General features: G+C 41.9%; 1 protein-coding gene across 1 annotated transcript in view; it reads left to right on the plus strand.

Moving 5' to 3' along the window:
* Positions 1 to 18,003, plus strand: part of LOC6727725 — a 33,132-nt gene extending 15,129 nt beyond the window's left edge. Inside the window, exons 2-7 of the mRNA XM_016176542.3 lie at positions 2,249 to 3,071; positions 10,439 to 10,653; positions 10,733 to 10,868; positions 11,306 to 11,439; positions 16,671 to 16,989; positions 17,304 to 18,003. Of these exons, the coding sequence (XP_016034301.1) occupies positions 2,819 to 3,071; positions 10,439 to 10,653; positions 10,733 to 10,868; positions 11,306 to 11,439; positions 16,671 to 16,989; positions 17,304 to 17,449 (1,203 nt within the window). The 5' untranslated portion in view covers positions 2,249 to 2,818 and the 3' untranslated portion in view covers positions 17,450 to 18,003. The remainder of the gene's footprint in view (positions 1 to 2,248; positions 3,072 to 10,438; positions 10,654 to 10,732; positions 10,869 to 11,305; positions 11,440 to 16,670; positions 16,990 to 17,303) is intronic.
* The last annotated feature ends 9,910 nt before the right edge of the window (positions 18,004 to 27,913 follow it).

Below are 27,913 nucleotides of genomic sequence, written 5' to 3' on the forward strand. Positions count from 1 at the left end.
ATTGTCATATATTTTATAAATTAATATCTGTCTAAGCGTTGGAATGCACCAATAGCGCTAATTTTCAAAAATATCCTAAATTATAAATGCAATGTAATTGCATTTGGTATTAGTTTTTTGCCTAGGTTCACAGTTCTTTTGTAGTTTTGCATATAAGTTATTTGCAATTATAAATTAAAGAGAGTTCGATTTAAAATATTTATAATAAATACACTGACGGTGACAGAACATTAGTTGCTAAAGTCATGAACGCAGACCACAATTTCTTTTTTTCGGCTTTTAACCTTTTAATGGCATGTTATAAATGATATAAATAAATTGTAAAATCACCTTCCTGTCCGTAGTGTTTCGCCATAAAGATAAATGGCAAAATATTAGGCAAAATCAATCAAACTGTAAAATCATTTAGGCACAAAAAAGTGGAAAGCAGCAAAAGCATATAAAATATGTCAAACACAATTAATTATAAAATTCATAAAACAAAGCCACAGGCATAAAAACAACAAGGATGGCCATAAAAGCGTCAGAGAGGGGAAAATGCATGAAAAATGCGACAGACAAAATTATCATTCATAATAATTTGTGCAAACAAACGGGGATGAGTTGGGGAGGAAAAGTGGGGAAAAGGAAAATGTTTGCAACTGTAGCCTAGGTAAACAAAAGAACTGGGGGGAAAGCGATGGGGCAATAGAATGTTTCACGCCGAGCCAACAATTACAAAAAATGATGTTTTATTTAAAATACCAGACAGGGGCTTTCTCGTGGAAGGGAAGGGTAGGGGAAGGGGAAGGGGAAGTTGGTGGAAACAGACAGGGAATAAAAATAACAATGCAACAGCAGTGATAATGTTGCCGGCAACACATGTTTACAGCAGCCAGAAAGAACCGCAGATACAACAACAACGGCTGGCAGCAGACTTAAAATCATCTCATTCCATTCCCTTCACCACCCCACCCCTCATCCAAAAAATGTCAGACGCCTGTGCACACATTTTAATCAATAAACAAACGTGAAAATATGACAAACAAATTAATAAAATGCAGCAACGACGGCCAGACAATGACAAAATATTATAAATGAATCGAAGGGCACTTCGGTATGAGTGCGAGTGGGAAAAGGGTGGGGAAAGTGCAGTGGAAAAATCAGAGGGGAAACGGTCTATATATAGAGCCGCAACATCCATCCCTTTCGCACCCGTCTCTCGACTAATTGTGACAATTCGGTCTCACACAAATGGCATAATAAATGTTGAGCAGAGGAAATGATGTGTGAAGTGCAGGCCTCTCTATCCCCCTTAACCCACCGCTGGGCTTAACCCACTGCTACCCCTGCCCCACCCGCCAATCAATGACCAAGCGGAAGTGATTTTTGGTTTCAGCGCACGATTTTCCGTCAGCTGGAAATGCATGGAACAATGCTGATGCTGCCCCAGCAATTAGCCAAACTTTGCATACACTGAGAGAAAAGCATAGTAGTAGCAGCAAACGGTAAAAGGGTAATAATAGTTCCAGAGCCAAATAAGAAAATAGTAACATTCTTCTTCCTAGAAAGTTATGTTATCATTGGATATCTAGCTCTGTTAATTGCAAACAAATCAGCATGTTGCTTATAACATTATGTTATGCAGTTTACATTGAGAATGGTCATCAGTTAACTTTAGTTTACATCGAAAAGCGCATAGATTAATGTAACACAATAGAAAGTAATAGAAATTCTAGGTAGTTTCCCATTTCTCTAAGTGCGCCTAGGACCAAATGCCCTTCTTTGTTTTTGAAACAATTGGTGAACAATGCCAAAACAGGAAGCGGAGCAGAGAAGAACTCTTTTTTTTTAGGGGGCATACTCGTAGTTTGAAGGACTGGCGGCAAATGTGCGGCTTCCTGCATTGAAGCGCATAATTGAGCATTGGGGAAAGTCGTAAATAATGCAAAACCCGATTGCTGGCGGCCGGCGAAATAACCAAATCCAAATTGGATGCCTTCGAGTGGACGGCCTGCTAATTAGTCCCCCGCTCGCATTTTTGTGCCCCCAAGCGATTGGGGGGAAAGGTCATTGGGCAGGGGCGGGCCGCGATACTTTGCTATCTCGGGTCCCTGAACGCATAAATCAATGCGGAAAAGGGTCGTCGCACGTGACGATCGCTGGAATTTTTATTTGTAACTTTGTGCACATTATGAGACAGCAATAAAATTAATATTTCTGCCTGTGTCAACAACTAATTGAGGCATTTTCCGCCGTCTTCTTCCAGACACTGCAGGTCGTAGTTATGGAGCAGCATATGAAGTAATTAGGAGGCGCACTAAAATCCCCCATAAACGTCAAACGACAAACATTTTCGCGGAAGAACAACTGCAAGACACTGCCATCGACGTTTTCCAGGCAACATGTTGCCGAGCGACAGCAGCAGCGGCGAAAGCAACATCAACATCAACTGATGGCAGCGCAACACCAACGGACAGCAGCAACATTCGAGCATTCAGTCGCAATTCTGACGATTGCGTGACGCGTTCGCATCGCGGCGATGAAAGAGACAGGACATCTCGCGAGGAAAGAGATCGAAATAGTGGCGGGCATAAAGTTTGAGTTCGATGTGCAAAGTATAAATGAAATTACACAAACAACCAATCGAAATACGTAATAAAGTGCGTGCCAACACTCAGAGGAATATTTGAAAAATAAATTCGTATAAATTACCAACGAATCCCGGACACAAACGGTCTGTCTCTGGGAATAATATAAATTAGCATAATTTAGCAAGGACTTGCCGAGACAAGCAGACATTCGTTTCGCACTTAATTAGTGTCCGAGCGCGTTGACAATGTGGCAGACACTATCAACTTTTAGCACATCACTCAGAGCAGCAGCAGCAACGTGCAACTGTAGCTGCAAGCTGGAAAACGCGGAAATGCACAGTCACATGTTGCCATCAGCAGACATTGCGACAACGGCAGTGCGTAGGTGTTGCTGTCGCACAAGAATCACCCGCAGCAGCAGAAGCAGCAACAGCAACTATAGTTGCAACTATGGCAGCAACGTGATGCAGTGGCTACTGCTACTGTGCCTTTTCTGTGGTAAGTAGGTAGGTGGTGGAAGGCGGCAAATGAGCCATGGTCGAGTGCAGTAAGTGACTTTTAACAAAACGCGCTTAAATGTCTCTGATTTAGTGCGCCACGCCCCCCGGGGCAAAACTCGCACAAAAAACGCTGGGGATAAAGTTGAGAAGACAAACCGCCAAACCAAAGTGATATAGAGATGTGCTGAATGAAAAAAACTGCTGCAGTTTTAGCCCTTGAATAAGATATACACGGGGGGAGTCGGAAAAAAATAAATAAAAACGCTCAACACAAATCAAGATGAATTTCCGTGCATTTTTGTGCAGATTTCTGTACAGCTTTACCAAAAAAAAAATACATAAAAAAAAACAGAAGGGAGAGACAAACACACATGGGCAGTCGAAAAAAGGAAACCAACACACAAAGCTTGCTCTTGGTTTCTTTTTTCGCTACAACTGCCACAGCAGCATAAAATGGCTAAACAGCAAAGAAAAACATTTGAAAATAGCGCCAAGAAATGGAAGAAGATTAAATGGCAGTAGGAGTTTGGGTGAGGAGGGGTTGGGATATGTTGGGCGGTACGTCAGCGCAATATAAATTGACTCGTGTTTTTCATTTAAACGTTTTCAACCCCCCACCCCCCTACGTCGCATACGTCCCATTCGCTTTTTGCTGGCTTCAATAATTCGACTGCAGCAGCTGCAGTTGCTGCCACTTAAACCTGAAATTAACTTTGGCCCACGAAAGTATGCAGCGAAGGAACATGGCAAATCGGGCTACGTGTGCCGGCCATACACGTATGTGCTGCACTGTACCGTCTGCACTTGTGGCTCTGCTTTTTTCGTGGCCAGTCCTCTTGCCCATCCTCCGTGGTCCTCTTGTATGGCTTGATTATTTCGTTTGGAATTGATGCTGCCATCAATTATAGAAAACCACAAAGAGGAGCAAGACAGCAGGATGGGAAAAATGGATCCGGTTAGCAAGGCAGCGGAGTCTGATGCGAGTACATTGAGCGAAAAGGGGGACACTGCTTTAGAACCTACGATATTTAATATTCAGCTATGCGCTGATTTTATCTAATTAACTTTAGATATTACATACATTAGCATACACTACATACATACATTAGTGCTTAGACATAAACTACATTTTCTGTGAGTCAGAAACCTGATGGTTATAAACAAAACTCGACTTGAAACTAATCTAGATCTAGAGTTTTCCTCTAAAACCGCATTTTCCCGCTCAGTGTGGACCAAGAGTAATGGACAGCGTGCAATTGAGTTTCCATTGCCGCTGGCTGATTGGTTGGTCGGATGGCTTTAAAGCCAACGCTTTGTAATCGATGGCCCCGCAAAAGCGCTGGCCGATGCTAAAATAAACCGAAATCAATTTGGTTAAGCCCCCCCGACGAACTGGCAGTCCGACCGCCCACTTAACTAATCAGGATAAATAAATATTTATAATTAATTTAAAATATAAACAGCACTGAGCCCGAGCAGCGCAATTAATTTCGGCTAGTTTCGGGGGACAGGAGTGGAATATCAGCGGGGAAGGACGAGTCCTTAGAACCGAAAGTGGAAAGTTTCATTTTGATAACAAGGCAAACAAGCAAAGTTCTCGACGCCCAAGATTCAGGCATATGAATAAATGACTGAATGCATGAATAAGCAATCAACAATAATGGCCCCGAGATGCGGAATCAGGCTTGAAGGAGCCGTTGGTGAATGGAAGGTGAGATGGGGATTTTATGAAAATATATGCACAGCTTGGGGGCGAGGACTCCAGCGTCCAGCAGCCAGGACCCAACTGGCCATGGTCAAGTGCCTGGAGGTGCGAACGGGATGCCCAGCTAATGAGCCAAGTCATCAGGTGTCGACGCAATGGAGTGGGTGCTGGGTGTTGAGCAAGGTGACCCAACGGGGGTGGTGGAAAATCAAAGGCAACGGAAAATGCGTGAGCCTGCGCGTGCTTAATGAACTGCAATCAATGGACACTGCCAGTCGATAAGAAACCCAAAAGGCGTCAGATTGTGCGTGCAACATGGTAGTGACCGCAATTGCAAACAATCGAATAAACGAACACTTGCCGAAAATTGGTACAGTCCAATACATTTCAGGATGTAGAATAATAATATATTAAAATATAAAGTAGGATTCAATTTTCCTTAAAATATAAAATATTTTCCGCTTTAAGAGCGACTTAGTTGCTATTGAACATGATGCACCGATTTTAGACATGTTAACTGTATCTGAAACGCAATGATATTTTCACTTAGGCCGATTGCCGGGCAGACAAATTGATAGCTGGTGATTTACAGAATCCCTGCCGAGATTTCCGCATTAATTACGCACATTTTGTGGAAATTTATTTAAGCACCGCAAAACATTAAAGGGGATGCACATGGTGGAAAGCAGGGACATGGCTCACACCCTTTTCCTTGCGTGAATCGGTTTTGGGCGTGAAATTGCTTTCAACATTTAATTACAAAAGGTTCGTGCGGTGGTTTATTTCTGGCCCATCACCGCACTTTCATCCGACCGAGTTCCCACCGCTATTCGCTGCAATTTGTTATCAGAACCCAAACACGCACCTCACCTGCGGAATGGCTGTCTTTGTTTACCTGGACGTGTGTGTCTGATGTTTGGGGATAAAATAAGGGATTAGTCCAAGAGGAGGCAGCATGTGTGTGCCGGGCAATTAGCCACAAAATCAATTTTACACAAAACAGCCGAGGTAATCAACGCCTTGAGCTCGAAACAAAGCGAATAATTCCGATCGGTTAGAGCCATTATCGATTGAAGCCTCTCAAGGTGCTTTCATCAAATTAAACTACACACATGTGTGAACAGAATAATAAACCACAAAAAGAGGAGCATAAACTATAATACTACAAGTATATTGTCAGCAATAATGGTAGCAGCATGGAGCCTTTTCTTCGGCTTTGTGCGCCAACTGTGCGATATAAAATATAATTGAATTGATATGACATGAGGCATTCGAAGTGGCATCTCCTACAGGCCCAAACAACAATGGTCGCCCACATGGCTGACATTCATTTTTATGTTTATTGGCCGCATGCAAATACCAAGCTCAAAAGTCGGAGATAAAAGTCCCACATATGCATGTATCGTTAAAGATTCGAACTCGTAACTGATGGCACAAGGACTGACTCAAATTCAGAAATACATTTATAAAACGGGACGTAAATGTAGAAGATGCGCCTTGAAGAATCCGAAGTTGGTCAACATTTTCTATGAAATGAATGATTCTCAATACACTCAGTTCGAAAACAAAATGATTTTATTTATTACCCAAATCCGTCACTCATAATTGAATTATCTAGCAGACTTCCGAAAATATGATTCATAACTAATCACAATTCAAGCATTTCCCTAATCCACTTTATCGAGAAAAACATTGTTATGAACGTTCTCTGCTCGCTCTGCAGATATAATTTGTAATGACGAGTTTGAGTCCATTAAAATCCTCTAAAAGTATTCAGACACACTGCTCACTGTTAGAATTAGCAATAAATGTTGGCCAAAAATGTTAGTTGAATGGCAAGTTTTCATAACGCATAAAAACTATAAAAACTTTTCAGCATTTCAATTCATAATTCAACACATAATTATATCATGCCGGCTTTGTCCATCTCCTGTCTCTCCCTCTCTCGAACTTTAGCGCCGTCTCTTTCGCTCTTTGTCGGACAGTGGGTCGAGCGAAATATGTCAGAAACTTTTCAAAACTGTAACAGCGCCAATTTGTCTACAAAAACGTTGACCGTAGACCACTCCACAAACCCCTAAAACATTTGGCCATCCACTTCAAATGTAATTTCAACGCCAATTTGGCTGTGTAAAATTTATGCAAATATTTCTATGCTCTCTCTCTTCATCTCACTCTTTCTCTCTCTTTCTAATATATACCGTTGTAGTTGCTTATGCATTATGCTAAATAATTGCGAGCATTTTTTGCTCGTGGCAAAAGTTATACGTTATTGCTGGTGCTTTTTAGTATTTTGTGCAGCTGAAATATTGCGTTAATTATCGCGAAATGCCACAGAAAATGTATTTTGAAACACACACACATATGTACATACATACATATACTTTTTGGCCCAAAGGCGTCTGTATCTGTTTGATCCTGTTTGTCTGTGTGCAACCACGCGATTTATATTTTTGTTAATTTTGTTCATTTTCGGGCACGCGTAATTACATGAAGTATTCATGCGTAAAATGTTGTTATTGTATTTTACGTCGTAAATTGTTTAACTTTTAAACATTTATTGGATGTAGGTTGTATCATCCGAAAAACCAATTTTCGCTTCTGAAAAGGAAGTGTGGGTTGCTTCACAAAATGGTTTGTTTTTCGTGGTAGCAGAGACTACAGACCAGTACTCGAAAATAAAGAGTATACATTAAAGAGGAAGGAGAAAAAACCAAAATGTGCTAAAACGTTTATTTCACTTAAAATATGGAGTTTAACAAGTTTAAAAACGTACTCGATCTTCACGCAATAAGTTAAATTGGTTTTGGTGCTACTCCTGCGTCCTATCGCTCTCTTGTTCTTCACGTCTGCCTGTCTTTATGACAATAAAAATATTAGCCATAAATTCTCGCAAGTGAGTTCATCACATAGCTTGCACATTCCCGCTTTTTCCACCGATTTTCATTCACTTGGAGTGCCCCGATTCGCATGTCTGCGAAAAGTTCGTCTGGCTTTAGTTTACCAACAGCTGCTCCTGGTCCCCCTCGGCATTTTACTTCCTCCAAAAGGACCAAAAGGAGCCATTCTAAGCCCCACCCCCTTGCATTTACCACTCTCATTTGTAACTAAATCTGGGCGAGTGGCGTTGCAAAAGTTTATGAGTGTGCGGGTTTTTCTACACATGGCAGGGGCGTAGTCATAAAGATGCCAAAGGGATGCCTACAGTCCTGCAGTGAGGACTTGAAAGGAATTCACCCAGCTCTTGCAGGTGCATCCAAAAGTCTACATCATGGATTAATTTTGGAACGAGGAGAGTTATTATTTAAAGGAAAGTATTGTAAGGTTTTTTTTGCCAGCGAATGAAAGGGGAAAACTTCATAACGACGCCCCTGGCACGCAGACATGCATACTTGCGTAAATATATGAGCGTTTGTGCAACTGCATATTGTCATAATGGTGAATGCATGATATATTGAATTTTGCAGTCAATAAACGTTTTATGATCACAGCTGCACATATTTCACAATTTTCCTCTCGTTTTTCCCCAACGCTTTTTTTTACCCTTTCGCAATGGCAAAGTTGCATAAAAGTTAATGGGACAGTGGTAAGTTGTGGAAGGGGGGGTAGATAAGCCCGTTGAGGGCAATCGAAAAATTTAAGGTCATTATGTGGAAGCCCGGCGCGTTTCCACTGCCTGCAAATCGGGCTAAGCTGCTGCCGGCTGACTGGGCCCAAGTTGATACAGATCCCTGGCAATCCATCGAAGGGCCATAAAGTTCTTCCAGTCGGCAGGCGAAATCACTGCTGACAAGAATTCATCATCTATGCCAGTGGCTTTTTTCACCATCGGCATTTGCCATATGCCACGTCCATGTGAAAGGAGCCGGCAGAAGCCACTTCAACTGCAGGGGGCTGTAAAGCTAAGCCGGCCTAATTTCCAAAGGCAAATGGCCGAATGCTCAAACTGCACAGGGTGGCGTGCGAAAAAAAAGATAGTAGACATAAAGTGAAACGAATACAACACAACACAGGAAGCTGTCGATGAAAATGAAGATGAAACAGCAGGAGCACTGTAGCAAGAGCAACAAGCCCAAGTCGAGCGGATATTGAGCCACGCCCACAGGGCAGTACGAGGGTCGTTGAGGGGCTGTGGGAGAAAATAACACCTGAATTGGGAAACAAATCTGGATTTATGTCGAATTTATACAATAAACCAGAAGGTATTTAGAGAAAGATCAGAAAATCTCTCTAAGAATTTAAAATCAGTTAGTTGGATAAAGTATATTTTCCAGAATGGATTAGATTTGGTCCACTTTATTTAAAGTTTTATATATTACTCCTTGCCACACAGGATAATAGGAAAATTCCGATAAGTTCGTCTCTCGTTTGATCCTGCATTTTTCCCAGTGTATGGGCATCGATTATGCAGCGTTCCTATCGTGATTTCTATTTGAAACAAAGCACAGGCGGAAAAATAGCAATGCGAGGACCCAGCAGCCAGGAGCAGGAGCAAAAAATGGCAGCAAAGAGGTTTACAACTTCTCGTAAGGCGGCTTAAACGATTTGCGAGTTTATGGAAAGCCAAACACACTCTCATCGCAAACACACACGTCGAAGTCATACGGCTGTGATTGTGTTAGTAACTGTGACTGTGACTGTGCCTGTGTGTCTGTCTCGTGAGCCTGGCCATGTGTGGGTGCCCAGGATAAGCGGCGGGGTCGGGCATATTGTAAAACAAATGGAAAATTGCTTTTTGATGTAGTCAGTCAACTTTGCCTTGCCGGCTGCCTGCTGCCATCATCGACAACGATGACGATGATGGAAATGGGATGGGATACGGCAAAATGGGAAAACGGGAATGGAAAACGGCCAAGCAATGAAGATCGGTGGTGAAAAGTAAATCAGCTATTTCCACAACCTCATGTTGACTCTTCAACAACTTTTAATCAGAGATGGTTATGTCCTTTTTCTCATCAAATATTCGAAAATTTTTAACCGAATTTTATGATGCTGGTTTTTATATTACGAATTTCATTTTGATTTTAATGCTTAAAATGAAATTTGAATTCTAATGTGAGAGATATTACTTGAACTTTTAATATTTAATGTTTTTAAGTGTTTAACTTGAAAATAGTTGCCAAAACCAAAGTCTGAAGTGGCCAACACTGATTACCGCGAGATGGTTTCCCTGTTTGGTCTGGCTGCAAAGTTATAAGGGTTTAAGCGCCCAAGAGTGTGCTGCACTTTCAGCGGCTGCAATCCTTAATCCCATGGGGCTTATGTGTGAGAGCCAAGAAAAGGACGACGATGATGAGGGAGCCGCATCCACTGTCGCCAGATTCAATATTGCTCCACGCTCCTGAACGGTCATGCAAATGCCAGTGTGTTCAGCCAGTGCCGAAGGCTTTTAAAATAACAAAGGGTGCCGGCAGATCTCCCCATTAAATTAAGGCATATAGGCGGAGTCCTTCAGATTACACTAAGAGAAAATTATGTTTGCTTCTGAGTCTTTTCCGAAAGTCAGCAAGAACCAATCTCCTGTCAAGTCATTAAAGAATAATATACTTAACAATACTTATACTTAACAAAATTCCATACCATAAAGACTTCAATTATTTTTCTCACTGTTCAACCTTTATGGCGTTGCACCCTTTGAATAAATCTCAACTCCTTTACAGATTTTGGCCAGGCCGCGCTGCGTGACGTAAATCTGCTGGTGGAGCCTCCGGCGGTGCGAAGGGGTCAGTCTGTGGCCCTGCGGTGCGATTACCAATTGGTGGAGGCGCCCCTGTATTCCATTAAGTTTTACCGCGGCCAGATGGAATTCTACCGCTACACACCAGGCGAGTATCCGCCCACCAAGGTCTTTCAGTTCCCCGGCATCAGAGTGGACGTAAGTTGCTGTCTTTTCGGAGTTCGGCTTATTGTTTGACGGATTGGAATGGGCTCGGTATTTTCGAATTTACCCACAGGAGAACGGCTCGAATGCCACCACGGTGCTCATCCGCAACGTTAGCTTCGGCCTGTCCGGACAATTCAGCTGCGAGGTTACGGCGGATGCCCCGCTCTATTCCACGGCCACAGCCTTCGCCCAGATGCAAGTTGTGGGTGAGTATCTGCGCCACGAGTATCTGACAGGAGCTCACGGGTATCTGACAATGACAAACAGATCGTGTCTCATTAGTCGCTGGCAAAGGCGTGACTGGGAAGTGCAGCGAACAATGGTCCAGGACGGGTCCTTGTCGCTCCGCTGCCAGCAATTAAGGACCCACCAAAGTCCTGAACACACTTGTACTCTGGGGTAACTGGAATTTAGGGTATGGCATTTTCTGAAAAAACTGTTCCACGCCTTTCGAAATGCAACGGGAATAATCAAGAAGCTTAGAAAGAGGCTAACACCACAAATCAGCATATTGCATACACTCAGACTTCAATTTAAACTTTAATTATATGGAATTAGTGGGTTCAGAGTTAGAAACGGAATGAAAGCCGATGATTTTAACTATTTAACTACTATTTTTGTGTTTATATATTGTTCTTTTTAGAATTTCCGGAAAAGCGACCGCAGCTTTTTACGGAACACACGCGATACGAACCAGGAGATGTTTTGCGTGCAAACTGCAGTACTTTGCCATCTCGTCCTCGAGCTGATCTTCGTTTCACCATCAACAATATTCCCGTAAGTATTCCTTTGCAATCCATTCATAAACAGGGATTTGTAAGCCTTATAAAAGGCGAAACAAATGTACAAGTGTACAATAAGAATAATTGTCAGGATCGAAAGAGTCTGATCCGAGCAAATTCCCATAGCCTTGGGCCGAAGTGCTTTACAATCGGCAATTAAAATGTTTTACATCATGCCGCGCATTGATTGTTAATTAATGTCTGGGTGGTTCAAGATGTTTGGGCCAAGTTCGTGGGGGATTTGCCTAATTAAACTGCTTTGACTTGCCTAACGGCATCGTAAATCCTGCATAATGGCGCCCACCACTGCTTTTTGGGAACATGTGTGGCTTTCGGTTAATCCAGGGCGACGTGCCTCGCAAAATTTGTTCTTTATTTATGAATATTGTGTAATTTAATCAGAGCCAAGCGACTGAATTACAAGGGGTCTCATCCTACCCACTTAATTAAAAATTTCAAGTCGGAAGCCCAAGCAAGAAACCGCAGGATATTCTTCTTATCCATACCCTTACGAGCACAGAGAAGTCAATAAAGCAAAAAAGGGTTGTATGCCAGGATTTGATTTGATGCCGTGATTTCCTCTTTTGTCATTTATCATTACGATATGGAGGAGAGGCTTAGCAAACAAGTCATCTGCATATATATACGCACAAACAGCAATCTTCACGATTATAGTATCAAAGGAGTCTTGCTAAAAGTATTAAACGTTGCTTAAAAATATGCCACGAATTTGGGTAAAATATTATAAGATTTCGTCAGATTGTTGCGAATACTTGGAATTATATTTCATTCAGCATAGGCTTTCGGTACTGTGCACCTTGTATCTTCTTGCTAGGATAACTATACACATTGCCATGATATAAGCCGCTAAGATCATTAGTCATTTGAAGGCGCTTCTATTTCTGCATCCATTCTGCGAGTGCCGCTAATCAGTTGCATAAATCAACAACGAAATGCTTCCGGCAATCGTTTTAAAGCGAACCCAGATCCCAATTTTTTGACCTAACCCCGAAATCCTTTTCTGTTTCCTTTTTGCTCGAAATGTTATTAATCATAGCCGAGACATAAAATAAATTACGTTCAACTTGTGGCAAAAACGAAATTGCCGGACGGGCCAGTGGACAAAATGGCCAAAGGACAAAGGACGACGGACGACGGACAACGGCTTTTAAATGAATTTACGAGATGAACAAATTTTCAGTTGACACGCCCGCTGAACGAATTCAACTTTTCTACGATTTCCCAGGGTGCGGGCAAAAGAAGAAAATAGCAAAAAAAAAAGAAAAACATCCAAGAAGAAAACTTATTAAACGCTTCATAAATTTTTATATTATGTCTACCCACATCATCAGACATAACGTGTCCTCCTCTGTCCGTTTGCTTTGTTTCTCTCTTTCTATTTCCAGACTCCCCGAGCTGGTGTGCATGTGTGCGTGTGTGTGTGTCTTATCCTGTCGTTTTATATCTGTCTCCTGTAGTCTACTTTTTTGGGCTCTCGCACACACATGCTACCAGCGCTCACATGCAGGCCGTTTAACATTTTATCTAGACTTCTTCGCAGCCAACTAATGACAAAAGCCGAGACAAAAGTACGCCGCTGTGTTTGAGGATTGCGAATAGTAGGGCCTCCTCTCCCTGTCTGTCACATAAAATTTTATATCTACACTGGGCAAAATGTGAAGGGAACCAGTCATTAATTTGGGATTTTCATTACAATGTAGCTTAGCTTTCAATTGCATATCCACTTTCAGGTGTGCTAGATTCCATTAATATCCCTATAGATAAAATATAATATTTAATGTTTTTCTTTTCACTCCTAGTACAACATATTTTGCATAACGTGTTTATGTTACCAGAGAAAACAACAAGGGGATAGCAAAAGGATGGCATCCATTCCCGTAGCAATGGCCGTGCAATTTAGTTTCATATGCCCGAGCAGTAGATGCCTTTTTGATATTGAATTATGATCTGCTCGCTGGAGCTGTTCTCGCTCTTTAAATTAGATAGAAGTGCCATAAATAATTCCGAGCTGAAAGCATTGACCCAGCACGTGTTGAGTTGGAGATTAAAGCTTCGACCGAATCCCCACAGCGATACCCACATGTGTATGACCCACTGCTATACGGGGGCGAAAAAAACTTTAACGACTCACATAATTTGTTAAAAAGTTTCTGTCATATTAATGAAAAAGTAGCTCAAAGTGCGTTAGTCGTTTTTTTCTCTCTCTTTCGATCAACCGTGTTTCTTTTATGTGGGTGATTCGAGGGAATTAGTTGAGATTAGGGCCAAAGTCTGGCCATTAGACGTGCGGATTTGTGCGGCCATCGATTTTTGATAAATTATTTATTGAGCATAGAAAACTAAGGACATAATTAAAGCTTGGCTTACCCATGATTAATGGATGCCCCTGTCTAAATAAAATCGATAATAGCGAGTCAGACTTTAAGATACAAAATTGGGGCAGAAATATTTGTTCACTCAAAGCCACACAAGTAATTTGCGAAACATATAAAATGCAATTTGGCATTGTTTATATTAAAACAGGCTGTGTTTATTTTCCACACAATTTACATAATCCCATCTAGAGGAAATTATCAAGACGATATTAATTGCCAGGCCATCAAAATACAGTTGGCCATATAGTAGCCCAAAAGCCAAGCACAAGCAAACTTTCTTGTTTGAAAACAATTTTCCGGCCAAAAATGTTTAGGCCAGCAAATGCCAAATGCTCATTTAATTGCCCAGAGGTCGAAGGTTGAGGGTCCTCGATGCCGTAAAGGTAAATCACAAGAAATATGAGGGTATTTTCACTTTCGGGTCGCTGCCTCAGCCACATGCTTAATTAAAGCGCTTGGCTTCTTAAGAGTGTCTCGTAAATTACGCGGCATTAAATCGGCAGAGCGAGATAGGACATAGCCCCAGAAAGAGACAGAGGCTGGCAAAGGAAAAGGGATGGAACGAGTGGAAAGAAGCGGCAGGGCCAACTGAAAATGACTTTTTATGTCGCTGCGTCTGGGCTTTGCCTCTGCCAGCATTAAAATAAAAATAAAATTCAAATAAAATAAAAAGGATAAGCCAAAAAACGCACAAAACCCAAAACAAAATGGGGCAGTGTGTGTTTGGGTGAGAAGCTGTTCGTAAAAAGGGTTAAAAGGCGAGCAACAACAAAAAACCAGCGAGCGCTCGGCAATAAAGCGCTTTTGCTTTTAATGTTGTGGGCGAGTGGTGGGGAAATGAAGGTGAAGAGATCCTTGAGAGCCTCTGCACAGGGGAAAATTTGGTGTTAAGAAACCCGTGCTCAATGACCTTAAGAATCAAAGCAGTCGGAATCATTTGAACAAATAGCATTTTTGGTATGTTATTGGGCCATCAAATATTCAAATGGCATTGCATTTTTAAGAATTTTTCTCAGTGCTCCCTTTTAGCTGACCCAAATTCTGGCGAAACCCGTTATATCTTACACCTTTTTGTCTTGAAGGGGGCCAAAATACATGCATAAGTAAATGGCGCCCAAATGAGTTTGTAAGTGGAAATGAAATGCATATTTATTGTATTTAAATTGCCGGCGAGTTTGCCGTCGCATCTTTTTCGTCGGCTAAGACCAGGTTGTCATGTGAACTTTGCGGGGGTCGGGATACCAGGAGGTTAAGGATATGAATCAGCAACAGGACATGCAGCAGAGCGGAAATGGCAGCACGAGCGTTTTCAAAATGGCGCCTGCATTTCCCGCCATCTTTTTTCCCCGCTGCAACAATGGACGATGCGCCATTTGCGCACTAAAAGCATTGCACGGCAGTTTAGAGTTTTCTTTTCGCGCCAAAAGGAAATTGTGTGCGAAGCAAAAGGAAAACTCAGGCAAATGAAGCGGAAAGCTCGCACCGGAGTGTCGCATATGCATACAAAATATACAAAGTACATACGTATGCGTATAAGCATAGAATATTCACATCAGCAGTCAAGCTTAGGCACTGCTGTTGGTGTCATGGCGGAAATGAAATTTTCAGCGCTCCTCAAAAGGCATCACTTAAACAGTTTTCAACGGCAAACAGCCTTCACACGGACGGACACACTGGCGTACACTTGAACAAAATGCCGGACACTTTGGTTGGGAGCGGAAAAGGGAGGCGAACCAACCGGGCGGATGAGTGAATAAGTGTCTCTTGATGTTTCTGTTGTTGCCATAGTTGTGTGTAACATTGAAAACTCGTTTTTAAATGGCAATGCCAGTGGCAACAACAATCGTAACGACAACTGTGGAAACAACAACTACTTGGCCAACAACTCGCCACAAGCAACAACAAAAATATGACATGCACATGTCCGTTCGCTTCGTTCGCTTTCAGTGTCCGTTTCCTTGCCTCGCAGCCTCCACTGCACTTTCCTGGCCAGGCCAAAAAGCCCAGCACACTTCTCAGCTGCACTAAAGAAAAAAACGTTAAAATCACTCAAAATTGCATTTGAAATAAAAATACAATATGACTGTTACCAAATTGATATGTGGCGAATCTCAGTATCTTCACATTTGCATAATTATTTAGAGATTATTTTCATTATGTATTTCACATTCAAGTAGTTTTTTTCTGAGTGAGCTGGTCAAAGGATTGGTCACTGGCAAGCAGCCATGGCCACAAGTGCAACATGCTTGTAATAACCCCACACACACTGTATATGCACAGACAGAAAAGGGAACGAGTTGGAGAAACGGACAGACGACAAATTGCCATTCATATGCAGTTGCACAAAACTCGATGCGAAACTCTAGCACTCTTTTTGGCCTTTTTTCCCTTTTGCTGCTGTTATTTCTCCTTTCGGCCTGCATGCTGCAACATTATTTTCTGACTTGTGGAAAAGAACTCAACGCAAAAGGGTTGAGGGAGTGAAAGGACGATGGGGAGGGGTGTGTGCGTCGGAAGCGGAAGAGAAAATCAGTTGCAACTGCAATTGCTGCTGGAAGCTCACCATGAATAATTTAAAGCATATTTTAGCTCATGTACTAGCATTCGATTAGTATGCAAAATGGAAAAAAAACTCAAAATATTGCGCTTAAAGTGGGTCGATTGATTTGATTTGTATTTGCAACAAGAATTGGGTTTTGCTGTATAAATGTGCCTCTTTAATGAAAGATAGTATGTAAAATATTTAACCCAAGTCAAGATCTAAATAAAAAGCGTTATGCTTTCTTTTCTTGACAGCATCTGTTAATATTTTTCTTTCCTTTTGCGACAGGTCAGCACGGAGGAAACGCAGTACATTCGAACGGTTGACAGCCTGATTGCATCCCGGCTCAGTCTGAAGCTGCAGCTGCAGGCGACTCACTTTGTGGCTGGGCTCAGTGCCCATGGAAATGGGAACGGGAATGGTAATGGCAATGGAAATGGCAACGGCAATGGCCTGGCGAACGCACTGCACCTGGGTGGCGGCGGCGGCGGAGGCGCTGGAGGCGGAGGACTCATCCTGCGTTGTACGGCGCAAATTGGCGATCTCTATCAGGAGTACAAGGAAATCGAGCTGGGCACACCGCAAAAGGATCCGGTGCCGGCCAGAGGTAAGCCTCAAAAGGATAGCTGCCGACAGCCACGAAGCACTGAAAAGAAAATATTTCCGAAAACAAGCAAACTGATTTAAAGACGATTTCAGCTTGAAAATTCCTCTTTTCAATTTCATTATCGAACTTTGATCTAGATTTTTTTTAAATTTTTATATAAAATTTATTGAATGTGTCTAAAGAAAGTATATCGAAATCGGCTTCGAAATAAGTAAATTAGAATTGATAAAACATTGTATAACCACGGTGCTTGCGTGGCTATACTTAACTACTATTACTTCTCTCTGTAAAAATGCATTTGATGGCCATTGCAGTGACGCTGTCATCGGGAACCGGACTCCGTGGCTTCTTGGAGACCTATTTCGCCACATCTTCGGGCCGCAGCAATTGGCGGGGATCGGCGGGGGTCGTGGCCATCTTCCTGCCCACCGTGTTGGCCCAACTAATTACTGGTAGCTAAATCGGGGGCCAGTCGGCTGGAATGGGAGTACATGGACATGGAATGCGAACGTGTGTCGGCTTATCGAGCAGCGATGGAAATTAGGGAGCCCTCGGCCGTAAACTGCATTATTTATCTGTATCGAATGCAATTTAAATTTATACACATGCAGGAGATGTCCGTGTGATTCCCGGTTAAGACCACACATGCACACCCAAACCCTACGTAACTGTAAATATTTGCTTTAATGATGTGAACGGATACACTTAAATGAACTCGCACTCACACTCACGCGCTCACATACACAGAAACACGCGACTAATTGTTAATTAATGGATTATTTAATGATGCATAAAATATTGGATAAAATATTAATGTTTCATTTGCATTTAGCTTCAACCCAAGCGAATATCAACTTAATGTTTAAGTAATTTAAAAAATGTAAATCGTTGAAACGATAGAAATATGAAATACAGAAAAGTGTAAGCAACAGAAATGAAATGCCAATGCCAAGACAAGCCCAAAACCAAAAAGAAAAACATTCAAACCAGAATAAACAAGCGAAAATAATCAAATTTATGTGACTTCTTATTTCGTTGGGTAAAACGGTCGTTTTAATGTGATTATTTATTTCATGTGCCAATAAATCGTTTGCTCAGATGTTCCTTGATCTAAATTTTGCATTCATTTTTAGACACTTGTTCTTTGGCAGATTCAAGTGAAACATTTAAATGACAGTGCCAAGCTCGGCTGCATGTATTTTCCCATGGAGAAAAATGGAAAAGCCAAATATCACTACTTTCCTCAGCACGAAGGGCTGACAAGTGAAATAAATTCGACTTCAAACGCGTCTTGTGCGCGGTTTTAAACGCCACAGCGAGTTGTGGTAAAATTGTGTTGCATAGTTTTAGGCCGTCGTCGTTAAAGAACTGCTTGCTGCGAGGGCATCGGCAAGCAGTGTATTTAATGCAATTAAAATCAAATATATACAGCGGCCAACATCTCGCCATTTTAGCTCTGCACTTTCCCGAAAAGTCATTAAAAGATAAAATCGCAAAATCAATTAGCCAGAAACTTAAGCTGGCCGCGCCTCGGACTCGAACTCTTTCTAGGGCCAAAAGGCTAAAACCAGCTATGCCAATTTAGACTTTTAGTCGCTAAAAATAAAGATACAATGGTATTGAGCATGAAGCTTTATATTAGTGAAGTAAGTTATGCTTCCAATATTGGCATGATTATAAAACTACCCTTATTTAACAAAATAAGAAAATGAAGAAATTCGTAATACATATTTTCAGTTTAATGAAACTAACTTTAGTCTACTAAACTTCTACTTCAGTTTTTAGCTAGTTTTTAGCTAATCTATACTCTAAAATGTGGTCAGCCCTGCATGATGCTGTGCTGAAATCGAAGCGAAGACCGAGTTTGGGCGCCATCTAGCCTGACCATAAATTGCAACACTTTTATCGCCATCCCAGGCCCGCCTGCTGTTGTCCTTGTGCCGCCTATTTTTGCCTTTCCCGCTGCTTCTTCTTCTGCTTTGCCGCTGCACAGTTGCACAGTTTCCGATTTCCGTTTCCGCTTCTGCGGTGGCCGCCTTGGAGCTGGTTTTTATTTGCCGCACACTCGCTCGCCTCGATGCCTGCATAAGTGGGCAGAAATCAGCTACTGCTCCTCCACTTGGCCACAAAGTTTGCCGTTCGCCATGCTGCTGTTGGTTTTTTGGCAAACGCATTTTTTCATTACTTTTCCACTGGCCGGGGGCCAAAACGCGAGGTCCGTGGCTATTGGGTATCGGGCATTGGGTTGCTGGCTAGTGGGTAAATGCCTGATGGTAGATGGCAAATGCATTTGCTTGCATGTTAACGGCGGCTAGGATGGCACTTCCGCTCGCCGCCTCATTGGCCACGCCCCCAGAGCCCCAACACCCAGCAAAATGTGCTATACACACACTGAAAGTCAGCCAAAAGAAGGCAGTGCATGAAATACTTTTATGCAATTGAAACGAATTGCGAAAAAATGATTTATGCCACAGCATTAAAGCCCAAATTGGTACAGTCGAGGGGATGTGGCCATGATGCATTGTTATGCGATACGTTTTATAGGGCAGTCCGGATGTTAAGATTATCCAAAATTATGGGGATTAAGAATTAAGTCGTCTCTTCTTAATCAAATTGAAAAATTGAGTTGTAAATTGTAGTGCTTATGGTTCCAAGAGAAAATGTGCAGCAGTTGCTGAATTAATTGATTTATATTCTACAATACAGCACAAGAATTAAGGTTTATGATTTCTAGGAAACGAAGAACAAACTAATTAATATTTGAACTACAAAACGTTAAAAAGACAATACCAGGCATCCGTGAAATGCCTAGTGGGGGTATAAGAACCTATTTTTACTGCTCCAGGGCCACATGCTGAGTTCTCGTTTCCCACTCAGTGTCAGTCGGGGGGAGCTCATTACAGGTCAATTAATTAATTGAAGCCTGCCAAATAACTGGACCGAGCTGCCAGCCAATATAGCCATAAAAGTGAATGGCCAACAGAGAGAACGGAGGCCAAACGGAGGCCCAGGATCCAGAAAGAGGCATTGCCGGTTGGCCAAATAAATTGCCATAATCACTGGAGCAACAGACGGAGTCACTCACCGTTCGAGATATAGGAGTTGGAAACAGGCGAAGAATATCGGAGGAAACAGAGGAAATTTGGGGGCATACGAGCCGAAAAATAGCACATGGAGTGACATATTGGCCAACGAATTTGATTCGTCTGGCAAAGTTCATGGCATTTGACCATAGCCACTTGAATTTGACTTTTAATACCCAGCGAATATGTCAAAGGCAAGCCAATGCATCGTCCTCTTGCTCGGAATTCCCTGTCACTGTTTCGGTCACACAATTGCTTCGTTAGTGCTTAAAACAGAGCAAATTCATTTCCATTTCCAAATGCCTGGCTAAGCCTGCAAATTGTTGTACGACACACAATTTAAGGATTATGCACATGGCTATGGAGTTTTAATACGCGAATCCATTCTTATGGCCACCACTCGCAACTTTGGTAATTCAGCTAGGCCATGCATTAGCATAAATTTGGCCAGCCATTGTCGTGGTTGGATTCCAGGGCATGTGTCAGGACCCGATTGATGCCATGAATATTTTATTCACATCGGCACGCTCCAACTTTCGACCTCAAATCGAACCCATACATATGTACATATGTGTGTACATATATGAAAAAGCAGTTGCGGCCAATATAATAGCTGCTAAATGTGCAGCTTATAAACAAGGATTTTTAGGTTAATTCTAGCATGGCTTTTCGGATTAATACAGAAATTAATTATACTCTTAGCATTAGTTTCCACTTTTTAATAAAGAGATTCGTTTTTATACCACATTCATTAACAGCAATTTAAGCAAATGTTTATTTACTGCAAAAAAGTAATCAACTACGATTTCTTTATACTAATATTATGCTCATTACTGTTTATAGAAACGCATGAATTCAAAGGGCGGGGGTTTATGTAATCCAACCAACTGAATTGGGGAAAATGAAATTTCGCACGAATTTACATTGCATATTGTTCGGCACTCCTACGTGCACTCCGCTGACAAATCGTCATTAATAAAGCTGGATGAGTTACTGCCTGGGATTTTTTCTCTGTGTAATCAGGTGGCGAAGGGAGCGAGTTGGTGGGCGTGGCAACAATGGAGCTTCGTTAGTGCTGCAACAAACCTGGCGAACGGCAATCAAAATTCAATTTATTTACGCACACAATTTGATTTTGATATTTTTCACGCAATTTTCGCTGGATTCCTTTCCCGCTCGTTTTTTTTATTTTGCGACTACCTCAGTTTGTGGAAATGAAATTTAATTGCAATTTGCTGTGGCAACACAAAGGCGAAATTAATTATGGGTGAAATAAAATGATAGCTAATAAGCAAAAACTAAAAATTTAATTAATATTCCGCTCCAAACAAGAAATTACACGACATAAATTCCAATGCCAAAAATTGCTAGCCAGCTAATTACCTAACATAATTTATTTTAATTGTTATCCTGTAAAAAAGAAACACGCACAACGAAAAACCGATATATATCCTCAATGAAAATGTTTATCATCAGAGCCAGCTAGCGTAATATATACTTAAATACACACCGATTTCGTAGTTGTTTGGCAAAAATTAAACGTAATTTAATAAACCGAAATTGGGCATTTATGTCGCTTGTTTGCGTTGGCTGCATACAAATATCAGCGTATATATTTGCTCTAGTAATTTGCATTTAATTTCGCTATATGCAAATTATAAATTACATACATATATCCCGCTCCCAGTGGCCACTTCATATATATGGATGTATGGGCCTTTAATTAAACAGACATAAATGCGCAGATAAAAACGCAGCCCTGATCGCTCCCAGATGCCGCAGAAGCCGCAGCCTTTAAGCGCCGTTTAAACTCGCTGGACTTGCGGCCCATCAGCAACCTGTCAAACGGAAAAGCACTTGTGGGCCAGCTCGCCAGGGAACCAGCGATTCCGATTCCGACTCCGACTGCAATGGAGATGGACATGCCGATGGAGAGGGATGTGCAGATGTAGTGCAATCAACAGTTTAACAAATGGATGACCAGTGGGGAATACAGGTCGCCCCATTCAGGGACAGAACTTAACTTCCAACGTTGGACAATAAAATCTTGTAAAAATGTTAAGTATTAACACAAAATATTTCCCTTAATAATGAATAAAAGGTTGGTGTTTGTACTCATAATTAAATACTTCCTTACGAATCATGATAAAACCTCATTAATGTACTCCACATACTCATAGTCTAAGATAGTATATTGTTTAGCTCTGTAATTGGTTCAAAAAGGTTACAATATCATAATGCTCGTCCTGCTGGAAAAAGTGAAATCCCTTTCGAAAGCAAGTTAACCGATATATAATGGCATGTCCGTGGACAAAAGTTGAATTTCATCCAGCACTTTGTCATAATTGTTGAAATGCAATCGTCCGGCGACAAGTGTTGACAGTTAATGCACGCAAAGCTGTCAACCAAACGAAACCAAAGGTCCGCGAGCCAAGAGAGTTGCAGTTGCAACAACTGATGATCCGCGGCCTTTTAAAGCTTTCAATTTGCACACCTGCTGGCGGAAGAGAGCGGTTGTACAGAGGAAAAATTGGTTTGGTCCGAAAGTACACACATTAAATGGATATTGAAATAAAACAGCAATAGTGGGAAAATGAGATAGTATAAATGTGGCCTATTTTGACTTTAATGTAGAACTATAACTATACGATCTGTATGCTTTTATTGGGTGTTTTTCTATGAGCAACTTACTCAATGGGTTGGTGCATTTTGCAGCAAACATCTCCCCTTTTTTAAACGTGCAGCTGCATCGCAGCATCACGTAGTCTCGAGAGTTGTCTGCTCTGAACGCAAATTCCACAGTCAGAATGCCTAATTGTGGCATGTGCACATGCACACGCACGACAAATACAGCAGCAGCAGCAGCAGCAACAGCAGCACATGCAACACAGGCAACACACCTGCATGCAGGTACGTAAGCTCATTACGCATACGCCGTGTGACAGCCTAGCAAACAATGCCAGCACGCTGCCAGCAGCGGAGCTGGCAGCAGCGGAATCCAGAATCCAGAGCGGCAGCGGCAACAGCAGCGACATCCCAGTTGCAGATGCAACATAACCACATCATAAACGTTGCAACCACAGTTGCACGCATGAATTAAGCATTCCGCAAAAGTAAGTGCACTGCAGCGAGTGTAATGCGTGGCAATTGCCGGGGACTTTGGCTCACAGGTTTCGGGCCAAAACACGTACCTGCCACGCTGAAATGTCCCCGTTTCCAGCTTTTCCTTGTTTGCTCGCCGCTGCGTTGGCGGCTAACCTTCAGCTAAAGTTCAACACAGTTGCAGCTGCACTTGGATGCTGGACTGGAGCAATTTACCCCGCACAATGTCAGCGGTTGCACTCACAAAATTATATATGCCTAGCCACTCAAAAATTGCGTTGTATCTAACCGAAATAGTTTCAGTCGTGCTACCAAAAACAGCATGAAAAATATATATATGAAATGTTTATTGTTCTTGCAAATATTTTCTTTAATAAAATCTTTAAAAACTAAAATCCTTTAAAGATTTTATTCCACTCAACTAAAGTGCTTAGTCAACTTTATAAATAAACAGCGGAATCATTCGAATCTAATTTGCCAAAGCAAACTGGAATTCTTAAAGTGCAGACGGTGAACTTTTGGCATTGCCATGCAAAGTGCGCGGTCTTGTCTCAGATGCGATTCACGACCAAAATGTATAAGCGCAAATGCTCTTGGCATGCCTAAATCAATTGCAATTGCTATTGCGGAGTATTTCTTTGAAAAATTCAATTGCCAATTGTCAATGTTATTTTATTTGCGCGCCTTTCCGCTGACTATAAATTTATCCTGGTCAGCGGCAGCAGCTGCAGACAGCATCTCTAGACTATTTGATACCCAATTTGGAACTGGGCGTAGCCGAAATGGTGTCCGTGGCTAGTGGAAAGCGGTGAAACTTTCCTTGAAACCTAATGGGCAGCCAGCAAGAAAATAAAGTAGTGCAAAAACTGAAAGAAAACATTCGCCGCAAAACTCTCCGGCCGCAGTAAATTCAGAGGAGCTACAACAATGGTTATAACTTCATTTCCGCGACTGTCCTGCATAGCAGCCTGTGTGTATATGGCATTGTCCTTGTAGTCCTTAGCCTTCCGTAATTGTTTTTTATTTCCTCGTTTCGCCGTGTGTTACCTTAAAAAAAATGTGAAATAAATTCCTGCTGCTCTTATTTACTTTTTGTTCCGAAAATATTAGTGTGTTTTGCACACTCTCCATTCCGGCTTCTGTCCTTTTTATTTGCGGTTTGCTTCCGCTTTTCCACAGAGCTTTTGGCCAAATTTTATTTACGCATTTTATTCGATTAAAGTCGGGTTTGTTCACTCACAAAATTGCGTAATAGAGCACTGTCAAATTTAATTTGACGAGGACGTTAAAAGGTTCCAGCCACGACCATGACTTTTGTTCAAGAAACGAAACGTATTTTGCCAAAGGTGATTTGCTTTTAGAAATACAGATTTAAAGTCGAACATGTAACACATTTGAACTAAGCTAGGAAAAAGATTAAGGATCAGAACTAGGAGTATATATTTTAATTACGAACTTTCAGGGTACAAAACTTTTTCACTCACAATTCCCGTTCAAAGAAGTTTATTTCTTTTGTCGATTAGAAGTGCAGAACCAAATTTTCCCTGATTTTCGAAAAGAATGGGAAAATTATGCGAGCAATTTTACGGGAGGCCTTAGAAATTATTTCTACATTCAATTAAGCGAATCTTTAGAAATTCATGGTAAATGCTTGAGATTATGTAAATAAGAAATTCTACAAGCACAGAACACACACAGCACTTGAGCAAATTAACAAAATTTCAATCACACTTCATTAGCAGAGAGAAATTTCCATGCGTTGCAGTTGCTGAAGGGCGGCAAAAGTGGAAGTTTGTGTGAACTACACAATGGCTGGTAAGGGGGTGAGCATTTCGGGTGGATTGAATGGCTTTTGGGTGGTTTTTGGCAGGTGGTGGTGCTCATGTGACAACACACCACACATTTAGCAAATGAAATGCTTCAAGAGGCAGACGGCACTGATGATGACGGCACAGTAGCATTGGAATTATCAGTCAAGCTGCTGAATATTTAAGCCAAACTACTACGAGCAGAGATACTAAAAAAGGAAATGAAAATGCGTAGTTTACCCTTGCAAATTAATTGTATCTAAGCAGACAAATATTGGGGTATTTTGTATAGCTATTTCCACACCGGAATAAGTTTACTTAGGCATTTGGGCCTTATTTACTGAGCTAGTTCCCAGATTTTTTGATAGCTTTTAATTACTATAGCCACCTACGAAATGTGGACAGATAAATATTTTTGCAAGACTTGAACAATGTTTGCCCAGCCAGGGAACTGTATAAATGTTGGGGGGAATAGAAAAAAAAAAAAACAAAAGCCCCCAAGCCGCATAAATTGAGATTTTTTCGAACGAGAGGTGCATAAAATACTAAATGCTCTTAAAAATATTATGCGGCTGCCTTGCAAGGAAGTGATGTGTGGGTGATGGGTGGGTTTTTGGTGGCTTTGTGGATTCCGTCGGTTGGAGCGGAAAAGGGGTTTGGCGGATGTGTGCGCCACGACTTCACATATTGCCCCTGGCGCCACTAAAATATTATTTCATGAAATTTGCTTAAGGATGCAGCAGCATCAGCATCAGCGGCTGTGGCAGCCAAAAAGTTTGCTTATCCTTGAAAGTTTATTTTGTGCCGGAAATAAACAAAATTGCGCTCGTTTGCCGCCCCACACGGGCTATAGTTGCCCCGTTGTGGGGCGTTTGGGTGCTTCTTGCTGTTACCGCTGCCGATGGTGGTGCAAACCGAATATGCATCATCATAATAAGTGGTGCGACCTGAGCAGATGGGGAGCCAATGCAAACAGGTGTGGCAACGAACCTGGTGGCCGCTTTATTGGCTGCTTCAAGTCTTTAAGAGCGAGGTGGTGTGAAAGAAATCCCTCTGATTATAGAACCCTTATATACCTGCTATCTTAGGCAACTTACCTGATTTAGTGGCTTTTCTGCACCTAATACCCTAAGTTACTCTAAAGAAGTTTAAGAAATTGTGAAACATTTATGTTACTAAGAGATCGGGGCGATTTTTTCTTCAGTGCGTGCTGTCCCATTTGAAAACCTGCGTTAGCCTTGACAGGACCTCTTCAGGAACTCAGGACTCTTCACTCGAGCGCCGGCGGCGTCTGTTCGCCAGGCCAACTAAAATAAATACACAATGTTGTAATTTAGGAGAATATTTGCACAGCAATTATTTTCATAGCAGTGGCTATGGCCGCAGTCGAGCGGTAACAAGGCCAAAAACAAAAGTGAATTGTTGGCCCAAACCAAGGGACATAAGATCTCCGAGTCCAGTTCCCGGGCAGAGGCCACTGCGAAAACATTTAATTGTTATTTTTACCAAATGAATGGCAAACGGCCCGCAGCACACGACACAAATTGCGGTGTGCTCATTACGGCAATGTGCTCTTGGGAGGGGAGGGTAGGGGTATGGGCATGGGAAATGGGTTGACTCCGTCCGGGGGACTGGGGCATCTAGGATGGCATCACCATCGCCATCAGCAGACAGGAACGAATGGACCACAAGCGCCAACGCATCTGCCATCTTTCATGCCTGGTCTGACATACACTTAAGAAAAAACCGCGTGAAAGCCTTATATTTTGACTTCTTTTGTGTACTAATACACTTCATTTACTTACTAGTACTAATGGGTTAATTTCTTAAGCTCCAATCCTCATTGGGGGGTTCGTTTCTCGCAGTGCAGCTTTCCTGTGCTGCCGCGCAACAAAGCTGCATTGTTGCGTCGACCTGCGGCTGTTGGGAGCGCATTGAGGCGAGTTGGCCAAGTGGAGCACTTCATTGCGTGCCCTGCGCCATATTTTTTCCACTAATTAAAATAAACAAAATGCCAGAAACCCGCAACTGGGCATCTCATCGTCATCATCTGCATCTGCATCTGGTATGCAGCGGGACAGGAAAGTCAGTTTGTCGGTGGCTGTGGCATTCTAGTTGTTAGATGTTGGCTTTTCAAGGGGAAAAGTGGCACAAGGTTGTGTTGCACTCCGACCACAGTGGACAGCAAACAGCGTGGTTGATAGTGGCGACCTGTCCTGGCATTGACATCCTTTTGAGCGTATCAATTGCGATACCCGACGGTACAGTGAACTCTCTCTTACAAAGGTTTTAACTGCCAACAATTACGAGCAATTAGCCAGAGTTCCGACAATTCGACCCCTTCGGCGATATACTCTCAAATTACGTATACGTAACATGGGCGAGTGCAAAGTTTGGGAAAGTGACCGCAGGATACCCATTACAGTGACAAACTTTTACATATAATGGCAAATAATCAATCGCTTTTTTCGCACACTTATACATACAAAAAATTCAGAAAAATTATCTATAAGCACAGATTAACAAAAAGGAATTCCACACAATAACAGAAATGATCCATAATAAAAAACATGACTTCCTGAATATAAAAATTTGTTGAATGTTTTCATCTATAATGCAGCCTTGAACTCCGCGGTCGGGGGAATAAAAACTGATTGAAAAGTGCAGGATCCACAGAACATTTAACAATGCCCTGCAGGGCGGCACTTGTCTGTGCGGAACACTATACTCTCATTACGATTTCACATAATAATTTTAATAACAACTTTTTAATTGCTTATTCATGTACCGCTGAGGAAAACTGCTGACGGACCAGGGTCCGAGTCCTTAAGCAAAGAATCTTAGCGCAGTACTGGTCCTGGCATAAACTTTTGCTTTTTAAATGTTTCTTTATTAGTTGCTGTAATTGTTTTTTGTTTTACGCTGGGTTTG

This window comes from Drosophila simulans, chromosome 3R (assembly GCF_016746395.2).
Source record: "Drosophila simulans strain w501 chromosome 3R, Prin_Dsim_3.1, whole genome shotgun sequence".
NCBI lineage: Eukaryota > Metazoa > Arthropoda > Insecta > Diptera > Drosophilidae > Drosophila > Drosophila simulans.